This window comes from Eptesicus fuscus, chromosome 6 (genome assembly GCF_027574615.1).
Source record: "Eptesicus fuscus isolate TK198812 chromosome 6, DD_ASM_mEF_20220401, whole genome shotgun sequence".
In the NCBI taxonomy this organism is placed as follows: Eukaryota; Metazoa; Chordata; class Mammalia; order Chiroptera; family Vespertilionidae; genus Eptesicus; species Eptesicus fuscus.
In genome coordinates, this window is record NC_072478.1 from 52,994,968 (window position 1) to 53,015,041 (window position 20,074).

General features: G+C 36.6%; 1 protein-coding gene across 3 annotated transcripts in view; it reads left to right on the top strand.

Moving 5' to 3' along the window:
• The window catches only part of IQCM (IQ motif containing M), a 384,245-nt gene that overhangs the window by 207,651 nt on the left and 156,520 nt on the right, over window positions 1-20,074 (top strand). For all 3 annotated transcript variants that reach the window (XM_054717693.1, XM_054717695.1, XM_054717694.1), the window contains exon 7: window positions 3,219-3,313. In XM_054717693.1, the coding sequence (XP_054573668.1) occupies window positions 3,219-3,313 (95 nt within the window). The remainder of the gene's footprint in view (window positions 1-3,218; window positions 3,314-20,074) is intronic.

Below are 20,074 nucleotides of genomic sequence, written 5' to 3' on the forward strand. Positions count from 1 at the left end.
GTTGGTTTCTGAGACAGTATATTTAAAAAGTTTGACTTCCATTGTTTTTGGTTCTTTAACTGATATTCAGGTGACTTGGATCAATCTATCCATTTGCAAAGTGGAGGAAATATTTGTAGCTTCAAAGATTATAGAAGTAGTGGATGTTTTAACTAGTGAGGGATGTTTCTTTCCTTCCTTCCTTCCTTTCTTCCCTTCCTTCCTTCCTTCCTTCCTTCCTTTCCTTCCTTCCTTCCTTCCTTCCTTCCTTCCTTCCTTCCTTCCTTCCTTCCTTCCTTCCTTCCTTCCTTCCTCTTTTTCTTCTTTTTTTCCTCATTCTCATGGCAATATCACTGTAGTGTACAATCTTATCAGTTTTCTGTCTGGCATCTGAGTAACCTAAGTTTCTAAAATAATGATGCTTATTATATTTTAAGAAATATCTCCCTCCTGTGTAAATAATTGGCTCATTGTTAACTACATAAATTTGACTAAAAATAGGAAGTAAAATAAAAAGCTACACCCAACTGAAATGTGCTTATAAACTATTACTACTATAAACATCAATATGATGCTAGAAATTGAGGGAAGATAGTCTGGTGAAAACTAATATTTGGTCCTAACAAAAAAAGTAGAATTAAAAGAAATTTAACATTTTTCCATTTCTTCAGATATTAATGTCAGTTGCACTGTATGGGACCTTTCATTCTTACCAGTTTTGCTGATGTCCTTTCAATCTGTTACTGGTAGAAGTGGGGATCTGTTTCCCCACTGAGTGATGGGGTTGATATCTCTATGATATCTTGAGAAAAAGAATTTTCTGAGACTCACATGGGAGATGAGTGATTTTTATTCACATGGAATTACATCCCTGGGTTTCTAAAGTAATTAGAGGTAAATGGTGATGGAAAGAAATTTGACTTGGGTGGTGAACATATACTACAGTGTACAGATGATGTGTTGTGGAATTGTGTACCTAAAACCTGTATAATTTTGTTAATCAATGTCACCTCAATAAATTCAATAAAAAGGAAAAAAAATTATGTATGATAAAACCTTTCATTTGATTATATTATGACTAGAGGCCCAGTGCATGAAATTTGTGCACGGGTAGGGTCCCTAGCAGCTGCTGGCTGCTGGCTGGGTCCTCCCTGCCCCGGCTGACTGCTGGGGCCTTCCTTCGTTCCGTTCCTCCCCCTGGTGGTCAGTGCACATCATAGCAAACAATTGAACTCCTGGTTCAGTCGAACTCCTGAGGGGACACTTTGCATATTAGGCTTTTATATATGTAGATGCCTCTTCTAGAGATTTCGCCTTTTCAATAGAGGTCAAGAGTCTTTTTAACTGAAATGAAAGAAATACCTATAAAATTAAAATGGTCTAGGCTGTGCGTATATCATTTGTTTAGGATGTCTCTGAGAACATCACATATTATTTTATGTGACTACTCTGCCTCCCTATGAGACACTTAACTTATGATCTTGTAAGTAAATTAAAGCAATGCAATGAAAGAATTTATTAATTTTGAGTTTTCTCTAAATTTATATAAAAGCTAGTGACCTGGTGTACAGATTGATGCACATTGAAAGGAAATTAATTAGAAGGTGGCTGGCAGGGTGGGACTGGGCAAGACAGGCCGGACACACCCTGGAGCCAACCTCCCGCAGTCCCTCTCCAGCCAGCCACACCTGGGGTGGCGCTGCAGCTCAAAGGCCTCTGTGGAGTGAGCAGGGTCCCTCAAGCAGGTGGGGTCCCTCGGCCTTGCCTGTGGGGATCAGGCCAAAACTGGCTCTCTGACATTCCCCTATGGGTCCCTGAGTGTGAGAGAGTGCTCTGCAAAGTTGCTATCATACAGGGTGTGAAATGCAAACACAAGTGTGCAGTAAACCAGTTGGCCCCAACAACAACATAACCCACGGCCAAATGTGGAATCATGCAGCCCCAGGAGGAACTGGGCTCCCTCCTCTCTGGTTATGGGGTGTGTCACCCGAGAACTGCCACTGCCAAGTCACCACAGCTCGGCTGCTCCTAGTTGAGTGTCTGCCCCCTGGTGGTCATTGTGTGTCATACCTACCGGCCAGTCAAACCATCAGATGGTCAGATGGTTGCTTAGCCTTTCATATATATAGATTAACTAGTCTATGGATGACTGTAGTAAATTGAAAGTTCAGCAAAGAATAGCCTATATAATAAAAGGCTAATGTGCAAATCGACCGAATGGGGGAATAACTGGTTGCTATGATGCGCACTGACCACTAGGGGGCAGACACTCAATGCAGAAGCTGCCCCCTGGTGGTCAGTGCACTCCCACAGGGGGAGCGCTGCTCATCCACAAGCTGGGCTCAAGGTTGGTGAGTGCAGTGTTGGTGGCCGGAGCCTCTTCCACCTCTGAACAGTGGGAAGCGGGTCTTAGCCGGCAGTCAGACATCCCCTGAAGGGTCCCAGACTGTGAGAGGGCACAGGCCAGGCTGAAGTCCCCCACCCCTCACCCCACCCCCACTGCATGAATGTCATGCACTGGGCCTCTAGTATGTACATAAATATGTATTAGAAAGAAAAGTGGAAATCTGAGAATAATTTGACTCGTTTGAATGGCAGAATTGAATTGAATTTTTTTCTTTTTAAAATGATTTGTTTTCCTGAGAAATAAATCTTGTCACCTACTCCTCATTAAAAAAAATAAAGCACATTTTCCGTATAAATCCCATGTAACAACTGACATAAGAGAGAAGAAATACGTGGTATACCTTTTGATCTCTCAATCTATTTACCTTAAATACTTTTAATACTTTCATTTATTTTGCAATTTCAAAACTTGTGCCTTCATAATAATTTTGAATTTTCTTTTAAAGTACTTACATTAACAGGAGAGTTTTCCTTTTATTTTTTAAGTGCTATTCACAAATATGATTTTGCTCTAAGCCTCGTTTTAAAACAGAAGTCAATGTTTTTGAAGAGAAGGGAGTTAGAAGAAGGAGCCTATTAATTTTCTGAGGGCACACTGTATGCAATAAAAACATGAGGGCTTTCCTGTGTGAGCAAGACAATTAATTGAAGTCTTTCTCTCTCTGCAATGCTATCACTTTATTTCTTTGATTAGATGACAAGATGTGATTTTAATACAGAATAATGGGGCCATAAAGATGATTTACTTTCCTCTTAGTAATATTAAGCAGTATGATCAGTGTGTACTTTTCCTGGATAAATATTGTTTTAACCTGCAATGATATTTCTAACAGAAAAAGCATTGTGCGATTGGAGAGGAATTGTGTCGATAAAGTCTTCCCGCCTGGCTCCTGATTCCAGTTTGCCCAGTGACTCCGAGTATAGTACTGTAAGTATTTGTAAAACTGGACATAGAGTTGAATTACCATTTTCCTGGCAAATTATTGGGATAATTTTGATATAACATGTGAAATTTTTACTATGGACCTATTTCACTTCTAAAATGACTCTTTATTAAAATTCATCTTTTTTGAACCACTGCTTTATTTCTCTTATCATATCTTATGTACATCTTGTTGATCACCTTAACTCAAAAATATGTGTCTTAATTTTTAGTTGAAGAACACTAATAGCCAAAGCAATAATCACAATGGTTTGCCCCAAATATAATAGCAACTATTTTTGTAATGGTATATGGACTATCAAGAAAATACTATCATGTTGGCCAATGGAGAATAAAGACATTTGTTAGGAGTGTGAGAATTTGAGGACTAAAAAATCCAAGGGCAATTTCATGACCACACATTGACAGTTTACTGAAAGAGGACCTGTTAAACAGGGACATGGGAATCTGTGTCTTGAAAATGGAATCAGGGCTTCACTTTAAGTTCTTCTGTTTATCAGGGCAAGTTCTAAGATGTCTCTATGTAAACAGTAGAAGAAACTTGTGATTCTGACATCTTTAGTAACAATTTCTTAAAAGATTGCAAAAATGCTATTTTATAACATTGTGTCTCACAGTGTCTGCATAATGTCTGGGTTTATTGCATCTCCTTTGTGTTCCGTTTTGGGTATGAATGTGTCTATCTCATCCTTTCTGTCTTTTTCTCTCTTTTCATATAACTGTATTATTTTTTCCTTTTTGACTTGTCATTTGCTTTGGTATGCATAGGCTGTTGTAGAAATTACCGCAGACAGCCCTAGCTGATTTGGCTCAGTGGATAGGGCATGCGGACTGAAGGGTCCTGGGTACGATTCTGGTCAAGGGTATGTATCTCCGTTGCAGGCTCGATCCTGGCCCTGGTCGGGGTGCATGCTGGAGGCAACCAATGGATGTGTCACTCTAGCACTGATGTTTCTCTCTTGTGTCTCTCCCTCTCCCTTCCACTCTCTCTAAAATCAATGGGAAAATATCCTCGAGTGAGGATTAGCAACAACAAAAAAATTACCGCAGACAGGTTGGCTTAAAGGTCAGATATTTATTTCTTGATGTTCCAAAGTCTGTCAGTTCAAAGCTAGCATGGCTGGTTTCTCCTGAGGCTTCTTTCTCCTTGGCTTGCAAACAGTTGCCTTCTTGCTGTGTCTTCATGTGGGTTTTCTTGTGTGTGTTTCTGTATCTATCTTTTTATGAGGACACTAGTCATATTGGATGAGTACCCTACCCTTATGATCTCATTGAGCCTAATTAACCCATTAAATTCTCTGTCTCCAAATACAGTCACATTGGAGGTTAGGGCTTCAACATATGAATTTTGGGGAGATATAACTCAGTACACAATACCATTAGATAACTGAAATATATTTGACAATGCTTTTTTCTATCTACCATTTTTAAAAAACAAATATTGTTTTATGTTTTTCCTCTAAAGTAAACCTTTTGAATTATGTCATTTAATTTATGTTGCTAAATTCTTTGTGAGTAAATTTACTAAAACTAAATCATTGTAACCTTGTTTTAGGCAAGGACATTATATGAATATCATTAAGAAATATTATGAGAATCTTGACAAGGAAATTATGAGAATATTATGCTTCCTGAAATTCTAACAGTCTTTGTACTCTACTACTTTTAGAACAGATCAGTTAATCACAGCCTAGACAGTCACCTCCCGTTAACAGGATATGTATTTCTAATGCATATATGTACTTAACAAAAGCAATACTCATGGAAGGTTGTTTTCTTATCTTCTAGTAAAGGTGAAATAATGAACTGCTACTTCCAAGCCTTCCAGCTCTACCCTGTTTTATGCTAACAATTTAGAGACTGCCTTTAGCTATACAAATAAGTACATTAAACATACTTCTTTTGGGAATACATCTGGTGGAATAGATTTGATTGTGGAGAGCTCTGGATGCAACATTGGGGACTTTATTCACTGCTGAGTGGAATACTAGGAGAACAAAATACTACTCACCATGGCTTTGGCACAATAGATGGTGCTTTGGGTACGTGCACCTGTCTAGAAGTTTTGGGGTGAACTGAAATGGAGACTGGGTGGGCATTAATAGGCATTTTGCATCAGTGCAGTTAGATGCTTATATCTTATCCTTGCAAACCAACTATATAGAAGTGGTGGGAAATGAATTAGGAGATTTCAACCTTTAAATTTTTTTCCTATAGGTTCTGCATTTTCATTTTCATCATTAGCTATCTAACTGGCTTCTTTACTAAGGATTCCCCTTTTGCTTATCCTTTAAAATAAGAACCGTCCTAGAAGGAATCAAACACCAAATTCCAAGTAAATTCTTCTTTTATATTTTATTGTGGTAAAATATACATAACAAAGTTTACCATTGAAAAATGTACAGTATGGTGGCATTAAGTGCACCCACACTGTGGTGTAACAATCACCACCATCCATCTCCACAACTTTGTCATCTTTCCAAACTGAGACTCTGTACCTATTAAATACTAATTTTCTGTTCTCCCCTCCCCCCATTCTTGGGCAACAAACTTTATCCTTTCAGTCTCTATCCTTTTTATTTGTCCTTTTGTGACTGACTTATCTCACTTAGCATAATGTCCTCAAGGTTCATCCATGTTGTAGCATATGTCAGAATTCCCCTTCTTTTTAAAAATGCTGAATAATAGTCTACATATGTATATACCATATCTTATCCATTCACCTGTCGATGGACACCTGAATTGCTTCTACCTTTTGGATATTAGGCATAATGTCACTATGAACATGGGTGTACAAGTATTGTTCGAGTCCCTGCTTTCGCTTCTTTTGGATATATATCCAGAAGTGAAAAACCTGAACCATATTGATTTCCTATGTTTAATATTTTGAAGATTAGTGACTTGGAGCATTTTTCCGTATGACTCTTGGCCATCTGTATGTCCACTTTGGAGAAGTTTCTATTTAGATTCTTTGCCCTTTTTAAATTGGATTGTTTGTCTTTCTTTTGTTAAGTTGTATGAGTTCCTTATATGTTTTGGAAATTAATTCCTTATTGGATTTATCATTGGCAAATATGTTCTCCCATACAGTGGGCTCCCTTTTCATTTTGTTGATGATTTCTTTTGCTGTGCAGAAGCTTTTTATTTTGAGGTAGGCCCCTCTCTACAGCTTAGCTGCTTTTATCAACATTTTAATTTGCTGAAATAAGAAAGCTGTGGATATGCTTTCTGTAGGCTAAAAAGACACTATCCCTTTTAAGCCCGAAGTTTTTGTTTTCTTTTTAATGTATTTTTAGGCTTATATGTTTTTAGTCCTAATTAAATAATAATTTAATAATGTTATATGTCTTTAGTTTTAATGTTTTATTTCTGCCACTGCAGGCTTATTGTATTAGAACTGTATTAGAATTTCCAGTTATTTTAAGAAATGGCATATAACCACTAAAACTTCTTTGTATGAAGCTAAAGAAACTGCATGCTGAAGAGAAAGTTACTAATGCTACTTTCTATAGTTTCTGAAGTACTGAGATATTTATAGTCTTAATTATCTTGAAAGGTAATATTTATCCAAGATAAGTGAGCATCTGTGAATATAATCCTTTATGTAACATAAAAATGTAACATTACATTGCAATACTATAGGAAAGACCACCATCTCCAAGTTTTGTTTTTGTTTTTTTTGCAATTTCATTTTATAACTCTTCTTTAAAAAGGTTTGCTAACTTCATGATAATGTGTGAAGCTATCTTGAAGCCCGTGAGCTGGAGAACTGTAGTTATGAAAAACAACTTTAGTATTTATCAAAATCAGAGATGCAAAAATTAATGTATTTATCAGTGCATTAAAATATGCTTTTAAAATGAGATAAAATAAATATTGACAGAAGTTTGGGGAAATAATATTTAGCTAATATTGGGAAGCAATATTATTTTTTTCCAATGAAATATTAAAGTTTTGCATTTTTGTGAAAAATGATGTATTTACTTTGACATATACATTTAATATATCTATAAAATGTACATAGTTGCTGTTAAAAGCCCATATCTCGATAGTTATATTGTCCTGCATCAGTACTTTCTGGGTCTAAAGTGTATTTTATAAATTTTGAATTCTAGATAAAAATTCTTTACTCTTGTCCTAGTTAATATACTTATTGGGGAAAATTAAGGATGTGCTCCATGCAAAATTTTAGCAATAAATAGGGTAAGATGTATAGTCAGAAGAAATTGGTCAAGACTCATATTCAACATCCTCATGATGTTTTAAAGAAAGCACTTCTGACGAATTAAATATTTGGATGTAATGTTATTTAGATTTACCAGTGTACCATCACTTGACCACATCACAATCCCACCCACACTAAATCATATACAAAAGTGGAGGGTTATGTATATAAATAGGATATTTTAAATTTGTATTTTTGGATCAATTTACTTTTATAGAGAAAAATCTTAATCTACATTTCTCATTTCTTTTATTATAAAAGATAATTGAAATTTTACTTTTGGGAGTTACTTCACTGTCTGTCTTTACTGTGCAAGCCAAAAGAGTCAACCAAATTTTCTCAGTATATTGAGTCTTCTTTCTGAGATTGTAAGATATTTGAGGGTAACTAGGCCCATCTGCATTAGTAATAGAGCTCACCATAGTTCTAGTTCTACAGTTGCCATCAACATGTGCTTTTTTTTTTTTTTTGAGATAAGCTGGGGTGTGATTGTTTCCAAAACCTGGATGAAAGAATGAAAACTCGAATGTGGAGAGCATTAGAGCAGATACTGGCTTAAGAGAGTGAACAGACTGTGCCTGCCCTGGGAACCCCCCCTCCCTCACCCTCCTGGGAAGCTAGGTATGCTTGTTCTCTAGTAAAGGGAACATTTAACTAAATTTCTTAAAAAGTAATGAAAGAGAACAAACTGTAAAAAGGCAGGCAAAAGAGGCCAACATCTGTTGCTGAACATGTCTCAGTTGACTTCCTTTTAATATTCTTAGGAATAAATTTATGAAGTAGGAAAGGTTCAGCACTAATTGGCTTATTTTCATCAAACAAAATGCACCAGACATGGATATTGAATATGAATGAAAACTTTAGTAGCAATAATAAGTAGACATAGAAAGTGCCAGTGTGCGTAGAGAGTGCTGATACTCAAGGTTATGGTCACAGGCTTTGGGTACTGCTGTGGCTGTTAATATTGACGTAGATTTGCTGTAATTTGGTGTTTTAAATGATCAGAAAAAAAGTGTTTAACAAGTCTAGTGTATTCATTAAATGACAGATGCATTAGATGCAAAGTTTTCTCTTAAGTTATACACCTTTAGGCTAATGAGATGTTAGAATGATTCAGAATAACAAATCTACAGCTACTCAAAGCAATATTTTGTAGTACAAGCAACAACTGTAGTAATAGTTGTAGCTTGTAGTAGTTGTATAGATCCATAACCCTTTATTAGAAATTCTTGTAGTTTGATGTATTTTGGAATTCAGAAAATTTCAAACTGTAGAAAGGTAAGATGCTAAGTGGATCTTCAGTTAAAACTATAATCAAAATATGTTATTATTTTTCAGTCAAGCATAAGAATATTATCATTAAATAGGAGATAGAGGTCACTCCATTGACCTTTTGTTGGTTGGTTCAAGTCAGATTTTCCCACTAAAGATCAGGTGAATTAAATTTTGCCTCCATGTGTCTTATGAAAAAATTATTGGTTTTCAAAGGTCTTTGGATTTCTAAGTCTCAAATAAGGAATCATAGACCTGAATAGTAAAACAATAATAGTAATAGTAGTAGTAATAACGATAGTAACAATGGTGGTGGTAGTAGGTTAAGATAGATGGGGAAGAGAAAGAGGTAAGAACCCACATATTGTTAGTTGCATAAGAAAAAAATCATGATCCTACAATGATTGTTCTTGACTTTTGGTGCAAGATATCCTGGAATTAATTGCGAAGGTGTGTATATATGTGATTCCCGGTGGCAAAACCAGGCTGATGTGATAATACATCTCTGATAGATGCTACCTTCTATGGAGTTCTTCCCTGACCCCCACCTGAAAGAGCACCACTGCCTTTATTTCAATGTATTCCAACCTGACAGGACATTATGTATGTCTTTATTGGGTTAGTGTTGGCCTTCCTCACTGAAGTGTCGCCTTCACCAGGCTGAGGATGTTTAGAGCCCTGATGCAGCCCCAGTGCCTAGAATAGTTTCTGTCATACAGCAAAGGTTCAGAAAATACTTGCTGAATAAGTGGACAAAAGGAATGCAAAAGAGACCCAAGGTCCCAAAGCAGTGATAATCATAGCCATGATATTATTAGGAAAGGAAAAAGGAAAAAAAAAATAATGCTGTTACATAAATATTGCTGTAATTAATTTTTTTCTATGTTAGCCAAAAAGAGCTGCATAGTTCTTAATTATTTATTCTGAAATGGGCTTTCCCTCCATTCCTCTTCTCTGGAGTCAGTGGCCACTCTCATTTAGTCAGGCAGTTATCTTATTGGTTTCTTTTTCTGTTTTTAAACTTCTTCCAAAACTCTCATTAGAAGTCCCCTTTGAGGCTGCAGGCAAGGTAGCTTTCTTTCATCAGCTGATTGGAAAGGAACAAATCTGTCCCAGGGGCACAAACCCAAAACTTTGAGTTATCGAAGATCCTGGTATTGACAACTAGGTCATAGATACTGAAACCTAGTTGGTAGTAATCAGGAGGCTTCACACATTCCCATTCAGTTATTGCATTAGGAAGTTATCAAGCAATAGAGATCCTATTAGTGATAAAAGTCTGTTTCAGGATGCTGTCTTCAGTGATTGATTCCTAATCTGATTCTAGTTTTATCCTTGAATCAAACACACAGGAAAACTTTTCATCTCAAATTATTTGTATTCTTCTTCTCTTCCTTCTTTCCATATCTGTTACCACATGTTTATGACCATTCCATTAAGCCTTTTAACACTAGCCTTTTGTCATTTGTTAAAATAATTTTTTATATTCCTACCAGCAGTGTACTTGGGTTTCCTTTTTTCTATATCCTCACCAACACTTGTCATTTGTTGATGATAGCCATTCTGACAGGTGTGAGGTGCTACCTCATTGTTCTTTTAATTTACATTTCTCTGATGATTAGTTACTTTGAGTATTTTTTCATGTCTCTTGGCCTTCTGTTTATCTACTTTGGAGAAGTGTTTATTTAGGTTCTTTGCCCATTTTTAAATTGGATTGCTTGTCTTCCTTTTGTTAAATTGTATGAGTTCCTTGTATATTTTTATATTAACCCCTTATCAGATGTATCATTGGGAAATATGTTCCCGCATGCAGTGGGCTCTCCTTTCATTTTGTTGATGGTTTCTTTTGCTGTGCAGAAGCTTTTTATTTTTATATAGTCCCATTTACTTATTTTCTCCTTAGTTTACTTTGCCCTAGGATATGTAACAGTAAACACATTGCTTTGAGAGAGATGGGAATGCAGACTGGTACAGCCACTGTGGAAAACAGTGTGGAATTTCCTCAAAAAATTAAAAAATGGAACTCCCATTTGACCCAATGATTCCACTTCTAGGAATATATCCTAAGAAACCCAAAACACCAATCAGAAAGAATATACACACCCCTATGTTCTTAGCAGTGCAATTTACAATAGCTAAGATTTGGAAACAGCTCAAGTGCCCATCAGCAGATGAGTGGATAAAAAATTTATGATACTTGTATACAATGGAATACTACCTGGCTATAAAAAAGAAGGAACTCATACCATTTGTAACAGCATGGATGGACCTGGAGAGTATTATGCTAAATGAAATAAGCCAGTCAGAGAAAGGTAAGTATCACATGATCTCACTCATATGTGGAATCTAACGATCAAAATAAACTGATGAACAAAATAGATCTAGAGATACAGAACATGGAACAGACTGACAAATTTCAGAGGGAAGGTGGAGTGAGATTAACTGGGGGAACTTATATGCATGTGCATAGCCCATGGACATAGACAATAGTATTGTGAAGGCCTAGGAGGGGTAGGTAGGGGGTGGGTGGGGTCAGTGGGAAAAAAAAAACAAAGGGGGCATCTGTAATACTTTCAACAATAAAGAAAAAATAAAAATAAAATAAAATAATAAATTATGCTTGCAATACATATATTTTGAAAAAAGCTTGGATGAGCCAAAAATAAGGAGAAAATCAACCATACTTATAACAATGAATGCTTTATAACCTTAGTTTTTCTTTCCAAAATACATTCTGAACATTTTTCTTATTAATATATATATTTTTTACCATTAAATTGATGGCAGCAATATTTTATTTGGGAGTATAATTCATATTTGGTTATTTTGGCCTTTGAACAAAGCTTTAATGGAATATGGTGCACTATGTTTGTAGTTAAATGTTTATGCATATTCTTAATTTCCTTAGTATAAGTTCCTTCCAGTGGACTTTTTGGTGTGCTTCCCCTCTTTTTTTGCTTTGTCTTTTATTATATACTGTTAAATTGTCCTCCAAAGAATTGCTGGTTTTGGTTTTATATAGATTTTCACTGCTTCTTCTAACTCAAAGCCAAAAGTACACAAAGAAAAAACAAACAAATTACCAACTAAAATTAGATAATCATATATGAAAAGGGCTTAGCATAATACGACTGGATTACAGTAAGAGCTGATTATAGTAATTTTTTGTAATTATATACATATAATTAATTATAGCTATAATTAATACCTTTATCAAATTGTTAATTCATTAAAATTCTTTCATTAAGAATTTATGATAGCTTATAAAATATTTACAACATGAAGTATTATACATGTAAAGAAATAGGGTTTGTGAAAAAGAGAATAGGAAAGATAAAGTTAAGATTTAGGTACCTAGCCATTGTTGCCCAGTGGTTGAGCGTGGACCTATGAACCAGGAAGTCACTGTTCTATTCCTAGTCAGGGCACATGCTTGGGTTGTAGGCTCTATCCCCAGTGTGGGACATGCAGGATGCAGCCAATCAATGATACTCTCCCATCATTGATGTTTCTATCTCTCTCCCCCTCTCTCTTCCTCTCTGATACCAATAAAATATATATCTTAAAAAAAAGATTTAGGTAAGTACACAAAATTCATAATTTGGTACTTTATTGTAATTATATACATATAATTTTGTATATTATGTTATTAATAAGGAAGCCACAAACAGCTATGTGTGTTTTAGCAGTTATTAAAAAATATATAATTCATAGTAACTTGATTCAGGGTATTTCAATAAAATAAAAGCAAACCAGAAATATGTACCAAGCAGACGCTTATGACGATGTTACTATAAAATAGCCCTAGCCAGTTTGGCTCAGTGGATAAAATGTTGGCCCATGGATTGAAGGGCCCCAGGTTAGACTCCCCATCAAGGGCATGTACCTTAGTTGCAGGCTTGATTACCAGCCCTGGTCAACCAATTGATGTGTCTCTCTCACATGGTTGTTTCTCTCTCTCTCTGTCTCCCCCGGCCCCTGCTTCCACTCTCTCTAAAATTTAATGGAAAAATATACTGGTTTGAGGATTTAAAAAAAAAAGATGGTACTGTAAAATAAATATTGTATATTATGTACTCAAAAATATACTTTCAGAAAATGCAGTAATATACTACAGTTGACTCTTGAACAATGTTTGGATTAGATGCACCAACCCCAGAGCAGTTGAAAATCTGTGTATAAGTTTTGATTCCCCAAAAACTTAACTACTAATAGCCTACGGTTGATCAGAAGCTTTACTGATATCATAAACAATTGATAACATATATTCTGTATGTTACATGTATTATATACTGTATTCTTATAATAAAGGAAGATGGAGAAAAGAAAACATTAAGAAAACCATAAAGAAGAGAAAATACATTTGTAGTGCTATTAAAAAAAATCTGCCTATAAGTAGATCATGTAGTTCTAACCCGCATTGTTAAAGGGTCAGCTGTACACCCCATGTTAATCATAAGACCAAAGAAAAATTTGGTGAAAGTGCTTTTACAGGGGTTGAAGGACTTGGGGAGTGTGAGTTGTGGTGGAGGTGACGTAGAAACAATATGGTCCAGTATTCAGTTCTCTGCAGGTTATTTTAAATCAGAGGCAGATTTTAGGACATCTTGAGGCATCGGGGAACACCCTCTCCATCAGTCAACAGAATTATTATCATCTGGGAAATGTAGAATTTCAGGGCCCACCCCAAATCTACTGAATTATTATCTGTTTTTGATCAATATCAATAATGATTTATAAACATTAGAGGAACTCTATTTTAGATAAGTGCAGATACTCCATGTTGAGTTTAGAGTCAAGTGGTAAGATAGGAATATGTTTTCTTGTAAAAGTTGAGGAATAAAAGAATAACCTATCAAAGATATTAGAAACACAGTTCCAAGTAATGCAATAAAGCTACAGTGCATGTTAAAATTGGCCTGGGAAAATATGTCATACATTTTGATAATAAAACCTCCACCCAAACAGATTAATCTGGACAATTTCAATAAGCTCATATATCCATCCAGGTATATCCTGAGTCTCTAGAAATCACATTTTAGAGATTGACAAGGACATTAAAGTTTGAGATGCACTGTTTTATCTAATTCCTTATAATAGTCCTCCAAACAAGGAATGACAGTCAAGTTAGGGGCTGGGGCACTCTTTCATGCCAGTGCATTGATCGAAGGTTCTAAATCCCATTATGATTAAGTCCTACTGGCTTTCTACAAAATCATTGGATCTTTTCTAAAGAAATTAGAAAAGTGGGGGAAAAAATTTCTGAGTGCCAATCAATTATATATCTAACATAGATTCCAATATTGTTTTGTTCACTGTATTTTGATTATTTTTATGGATTAAAAATCTGCCTATATCATCAATTTCACCTTCTAAATAAAATTATAGATTGAGACTGAATCCCAGCTACCTCCTACTTGTGAAATCAAGGTAAAGATATTAAAATTCTCAACTTCCTTAGAAAAGTTGGTAATTTAAATACCTGTTTTGCAGAGTCTTGATGAAGATAGAATAAATGTACATAAAGCACAAACTAAGTTCTAATAATTAGTTATAACAATTAGTTCTGTGATGCAGTTCCCGATCTACAAATCTCATGATGATAATCAAACTCACTATTTACAATGGATTTACATAGAAAAGAATCCCAAACTAATACACAGAAATGTAAATATATCATTTAGTAATAAATTTAGTATATGGGCGGCTACCTTAAATCCAAAGGGGGAAACCTTTTTAAAATCAAATAAATACCCGCATCTGCTTAAGCATCAACTTCAACATCAGAATGAACACAAGCATATTAAAATGCCCCCAAATTTTAAAACAGAAACTCCTCTTCTCAATTTGGACTTTTAAAAAAGCTATCTTTAGTGTTATAAGTATTGTAGACATTCCCATTGGTCCCCTTCCCCGCCCCCCAAACACCCCCAGGCCTTCACCACATTATTGCCTGTGTCCATGGGTTCTGCATATATGCATATAAATTCTTTGGTTAATCTCTTTGTATCCCTCCTCCCCTTCCCTCTGAGATTTGTCAGTCTGTTCCATACTTCTGTGTCTCTGGAGCTTTTAATTCTAGCTGATTAAAAAAGGTGAGCCACATGTATTTATAGGTTCATACACTTTAAAACATCATACTTCCAGCATCTGTACCATATTATTTTTTAAATTTCTATTTTCATATATTGATTACACAAGACAGTACATGATACATATACACATCTATCAATATACCTATATCTTAAAGAATAATAATGAAACAAATACTTACAAAGCTTAAGAAGTGGAATTCTGTTGTGTCTTTTCCTGAGGAAACCAATCTTCCTAATTTGGTTTCTTTGCTTTTCTCTAATTTTAGGACACATATCCTTAATTAGTATTTTGTTTACTTTTTTTTTAACTTTATGTATATGGAATCATAATGTCTTCTTTCTCTTTGCCTCAACAATGTATTTCCGAGATCCATCAGTCTTCATAAATATCTGTGTGGGCCTCCTGTGGTTCATTCATTTTCATTGATGCACAACATCCCATTGAATGATTACACCTTTGAGGTACTGATTGTTTAGTTTGTTATTTCTTTTGACTCCTTCACTGCACATTTTTCATTTTTAATGACCTTTCTGATTGTGATCTCACTTTTCTTGATATTTTATTATGAATTCGTCTTCTAAAAATGATTGATAGTTGCTTTTACCAGACACTCCATGGAATCACTTTATTTTAAATTCTGCCTTTCTTTTGGAGAGAATGTTGTGGAGCATTGCAGGTAGTGTGAATTGAGGCCCCCAAATCCATGTGAATGAGTTATTTTCACCATAAATTACTGGTGGTCGTGGGATTCTTTATTCCTTCTCCACCCAAAGCCAATGTCATGGTAGATATGGTTTCATGGTGTCTCTTTCTCATTCTCCTCATTTATTTTTTTTCTCTTTCCAGGAAAAATTTAAAATCCTGATTTATACTCTAAGGATACTGTAATTCCAGTAACTACATTTTATGGGAGTCTTCTCAGCTCTGACATTCCATATTCTGGATTCTAGTGTTGGTCTTCGAACTTCAGCATAAGTAATTCATTAAAAGTCAGGCTCTAGGTTGTCAGGAATTACCATGAAACCCCTAAGGCAAAGACAGCATCTAAAACTCATATAATAGTCAATTCAAAACTTCTTGTTTTTGCCCTGAAATGAATTCTGTTACTTTCCCATCAGCTCAGCCATGCATTTAAGATATCCTTCCCTTTTGTTTTTAGCATTTATTATGGGATTATGCAGTGATTTCTTACTATGAACATATTTCTGGAAACAGCAGCCTTCTTATATAATTTACAAATAGGTCTGAACCCTCTGAAGGACTTACATTGGGATGTAGACTTCCCTATCCAGCTCCCTTCTACTCATCAGTCTCTGTATTGTCTATTATGCTATGCTTAAATCCCTACATATAAAGGAGTAAAATTCTTACAATTTTGATTTCCCTTTGAGGTTAAAGAAACTTTGTATAGTACTGGTAAATGGACAACCTATGCTTTGTTGGGTCACCTTCTTCAGTCTCTCCTAATCTGAAGGTTGAATGGCTTTTTGAGGCCACGGCCATTATAGGGTGACCAACATTAGCTTTGGGATCCCTCCATATCTCTTAAGAAATGTAAAGGAAATATCACATAGAGAACAGTTTCAAATTGGAGGCTTCTCTGACTCCATGAGGAGATTCTTGGAAACTATTGGTTTCCTGAGTCTACTAGAACTCCCTAGAGGTGGTTTTATGGCTTGCATGTAAACTGTCCTGTAGTTTGTGTTTGCTTTTGGAAGTTCTACAATCTGATAATGCAAAGATATTGACTTGTGAAGTCCCAGAATGGTGTGTTTGGTGCCTTCTGGTTTTGCATGTATGCTCGTTATTGGTATTTTTCTGTTTAAACCATTTCTTATAGAAGAAACAGTAGCAGTGCAAGGGATGCAGATCACGGCTGTTTTACAGAAGGTGCTAGTGACAAGACTGACTTCTGCTGGGGAAACACAATTGTTAATATTCAAGATTGGCTGAAAGAGCATTTCAGTTTACTTCACATGTTTGAAGGTGTAATTTGTAGTTTTATATGTATATGTTAGTAGGTTTTTTTTTCAGTTACCTATTTTTTTAAAATTTTTAAAAAATATGTTTTATTGATTTTTTACAGAGAAAAAGAGAGAGTGATAGAGAGTTAGAAACATCGATGAGAGAGAAACATCGATCAGCTGCCTCTTGCATACCCCCTACTGGGGATGTGCCCACAACCAAGGTACATGCCCTTGACCAGAATCGAACCTGAGACCCTTGAGTCCGCAGGCCGATGCTCTATCCACTGAGCCAAACCGGTTTCGGCTCACAGTTACCTATTTTTAAATAAACCTTTCATTTTACCTTTAATGGTATGTTTATATATGCTTCCAGTAAGGTCACAACACTGTTAAAAACTATGAACATTCTTTGCTGCTTAGAAAATACCCTTTAATTAATTTTGGTTGTAAGTACTAGAGGTGTAATATACCGATTATATATTACTTTTTTATAACAAACACTAGAGGCCAAGTGCATGAATTTTGTGCACCAGTGGGGTCCCTCAGCCTGGCCTGTGGGATTGGGCCAAAATCGGCTCTCCAACTTACCCCTAGGGATCCTAGATTGCGAGAGGGCACAGGCCAGGCCTAGGGACCACCGGTGCACGATCAGGGCCAGGGAGGAATGTGGGAAGTTGGCCAGCTGGGGAGGGACCGAGGGAGGGCTCCAGAGCATGTCTGGCCCATCTCGTTCAGTCCCAATCGGCTGGACCCCAGCAGCAAGCTAATCTACAGGTTGGAGCATCTGCCCCCTGGTGGTCAGTGCATGACTTAATGACTTGTCAACCAGTTGACTGTCTGTTCCCTGGTGGTCAGTGCACATCATAGCAAGCGGTTGAGTGGCCTTAGCATATCATTAGCATATTACACTTTGATTCATTGAATGGAAGACAGGATGACTGGACACTTAGCATATTAGACTTTTATTATATAGGATATCCCAGAATTTCACAGTAATAGTAATATAGAAATATACCTAGCATTAAGAAGAAAATCAAAGGTTTCCTTGGATAGTTCATCTATAGCTAATCAGTGCAAGAAATTAATCATTAGACAATGAAAGAAATTAGCAGAATTATCAAAAGGAACAAAGAAATTCTATGAGATTTGGAAAGAAGTGTGGAATTGATGGATTAGACAGCTGCTTCTAAAACAAAACTTGAGGTTTAACAATATTGTATGGATGATCAGAAGTAAGTTTAGGGCCAGTTAAATTGTGGAATTTGAGAAAAGATGTGGAGGAAAGGAGTCTAAAAATTGGTTTTAATGGGTGTTGTTAAAAATTTGATGATTTTGAAATCAGGGTTTAATAAATGACTTACAATCTTCAGCCAGGTATTTAGAATGTGTCACTTCAAATGCATTGTCCTGGTAAGACTGGGATATTGAAGAAGTTTAAAGAAGCAGGTGGCAGTTGACAGGAAAGATTTTTGAGAGAATGGAATTAAAACATGAAGGCAGAATGGACTTGAGATTTGACTATTTCCTATATAATAAAGAGGCAATATGCAAATTGACCATCATGCCCTCACACAAGATGGCCACCCCCATATGGTCACAAGATGGCCAGCAGGGGAGGGCAGTTGTGGGCAATCAGGCCAGCAGGGGAGGGCAGTTGGAGGTGACCAGGCCTGCAGGGGAGGGAGGGCAGTTGGGGATAACCAGGCCTGCAGGAGAGGGCAGTTGGGGGTGACCGGGCTGGCAGGGGAGGGTAGTTGGGGGTGATCAGGCCTGCAGGGGAGGGCAGTTGGGGGCAACTAGGTTTGCAGGGGAGAGCAGTTGCGGGGGACCAGGATGGCAGGGGAGGGCAGTTAGGGGTGACCGGGCCACCAGGGGAGGGCATTTAGTGGCAACCTGGTTGGCAGGGGAGGGCAGTTGGGAGGGGGGGACAATCGGGCTGGCAGGGGAGCAGTTAGGCGTTGATCAGGCTGGCAGGGGAGTGGTGAGGGGGTGATCAGGCTGGCAGGCAGAATCGTTAGTGGCAATCAGGCAGGCAGGCAGGCAAGCAGTTGGGAGCCAGCAATCCCAGATTGTGAGAGGGATGTCTTCTGAGGGGTCCCAGATTGGAGAGGGTGCAGGCTGGGCTGAGGGTCACCTCCCCGCCCCCCGTGAATGGATTTTGTGCACCGGGCCTCTAGTAAGTATATAGAAAACAAAGAATGAGGGGAAAAAACGCACACCCAGGAATCCTAAAGAAATGACTGCTATTGACTTTGCAAAATTGAGAGAAAAAAGTTTCTAAAACCAGGTAGGAAGAAACACAGTGGTGGTTGTGAAGGCAATAGTTGTAAGAGAGTAACTCGGGGGAAAAATATCAGAGAACGTGTTGGTAAGAAAAATCCTCAAGAATGCTTGTCTGAGTCTGTTTTACTTAGCAGACTTCACTTGACACCCTTCCTCATGGACAGCATGCCAGTGCAGTTAGTCTGGCCAAGAAGGAAGCAGTTAAAAAATTAAGTTGGCAAATGTAAAGAGTAGTATCACATAAGGACAGTGTGTTCTAAGCCAAGCACATTGCTGTGTGCAAAAGGATGGGATATATAGGTTACAAATTAATTGTCGTAGCCATTAGTATTTTTGTAGCCATGAGCATGTGTCAGAAACATCTGGAGAGCCATATTTAAAATATAGGTCTTGCTCCATGTTTTATCATTACCTACATGTTGCAAATAAATTTTTAAAAAGGCACATTATTCCTTAGAATGATTGTTTACTTAAAAATACATGATCAGAGAATTCTAAAAGTAACAAATACTTGAAAGATGATGTAAACTAAATCTCAAGGTTATTGTTGCATTCTAACATAACAATAGAAGAAGAGTGACTCTTTGATCTTAAAAAATAAATGGCGTGAAGTACAAATGAACATAAATAAGTTAGATTGCATCTGAGAGAGCAGTATTAAGACAGAATGAAGGATTTATGATTTGTTTAAAGTATTTGAAATAATCACTCAGTGTCCCAATACTAAGTATGTTTGCAACACAAACACAATCTTTCACATTTCATCTTTACATCAATCCTTTAGATACATATCCTAGGTTTTTACATAAGAGACTTCTTTGGCTCCAATTGCAAATAGTGATTAAAATATATTTGAAAATTAAAAAGCAAAACTAAGCATTTTTCTTGAGGCATATGAGCACA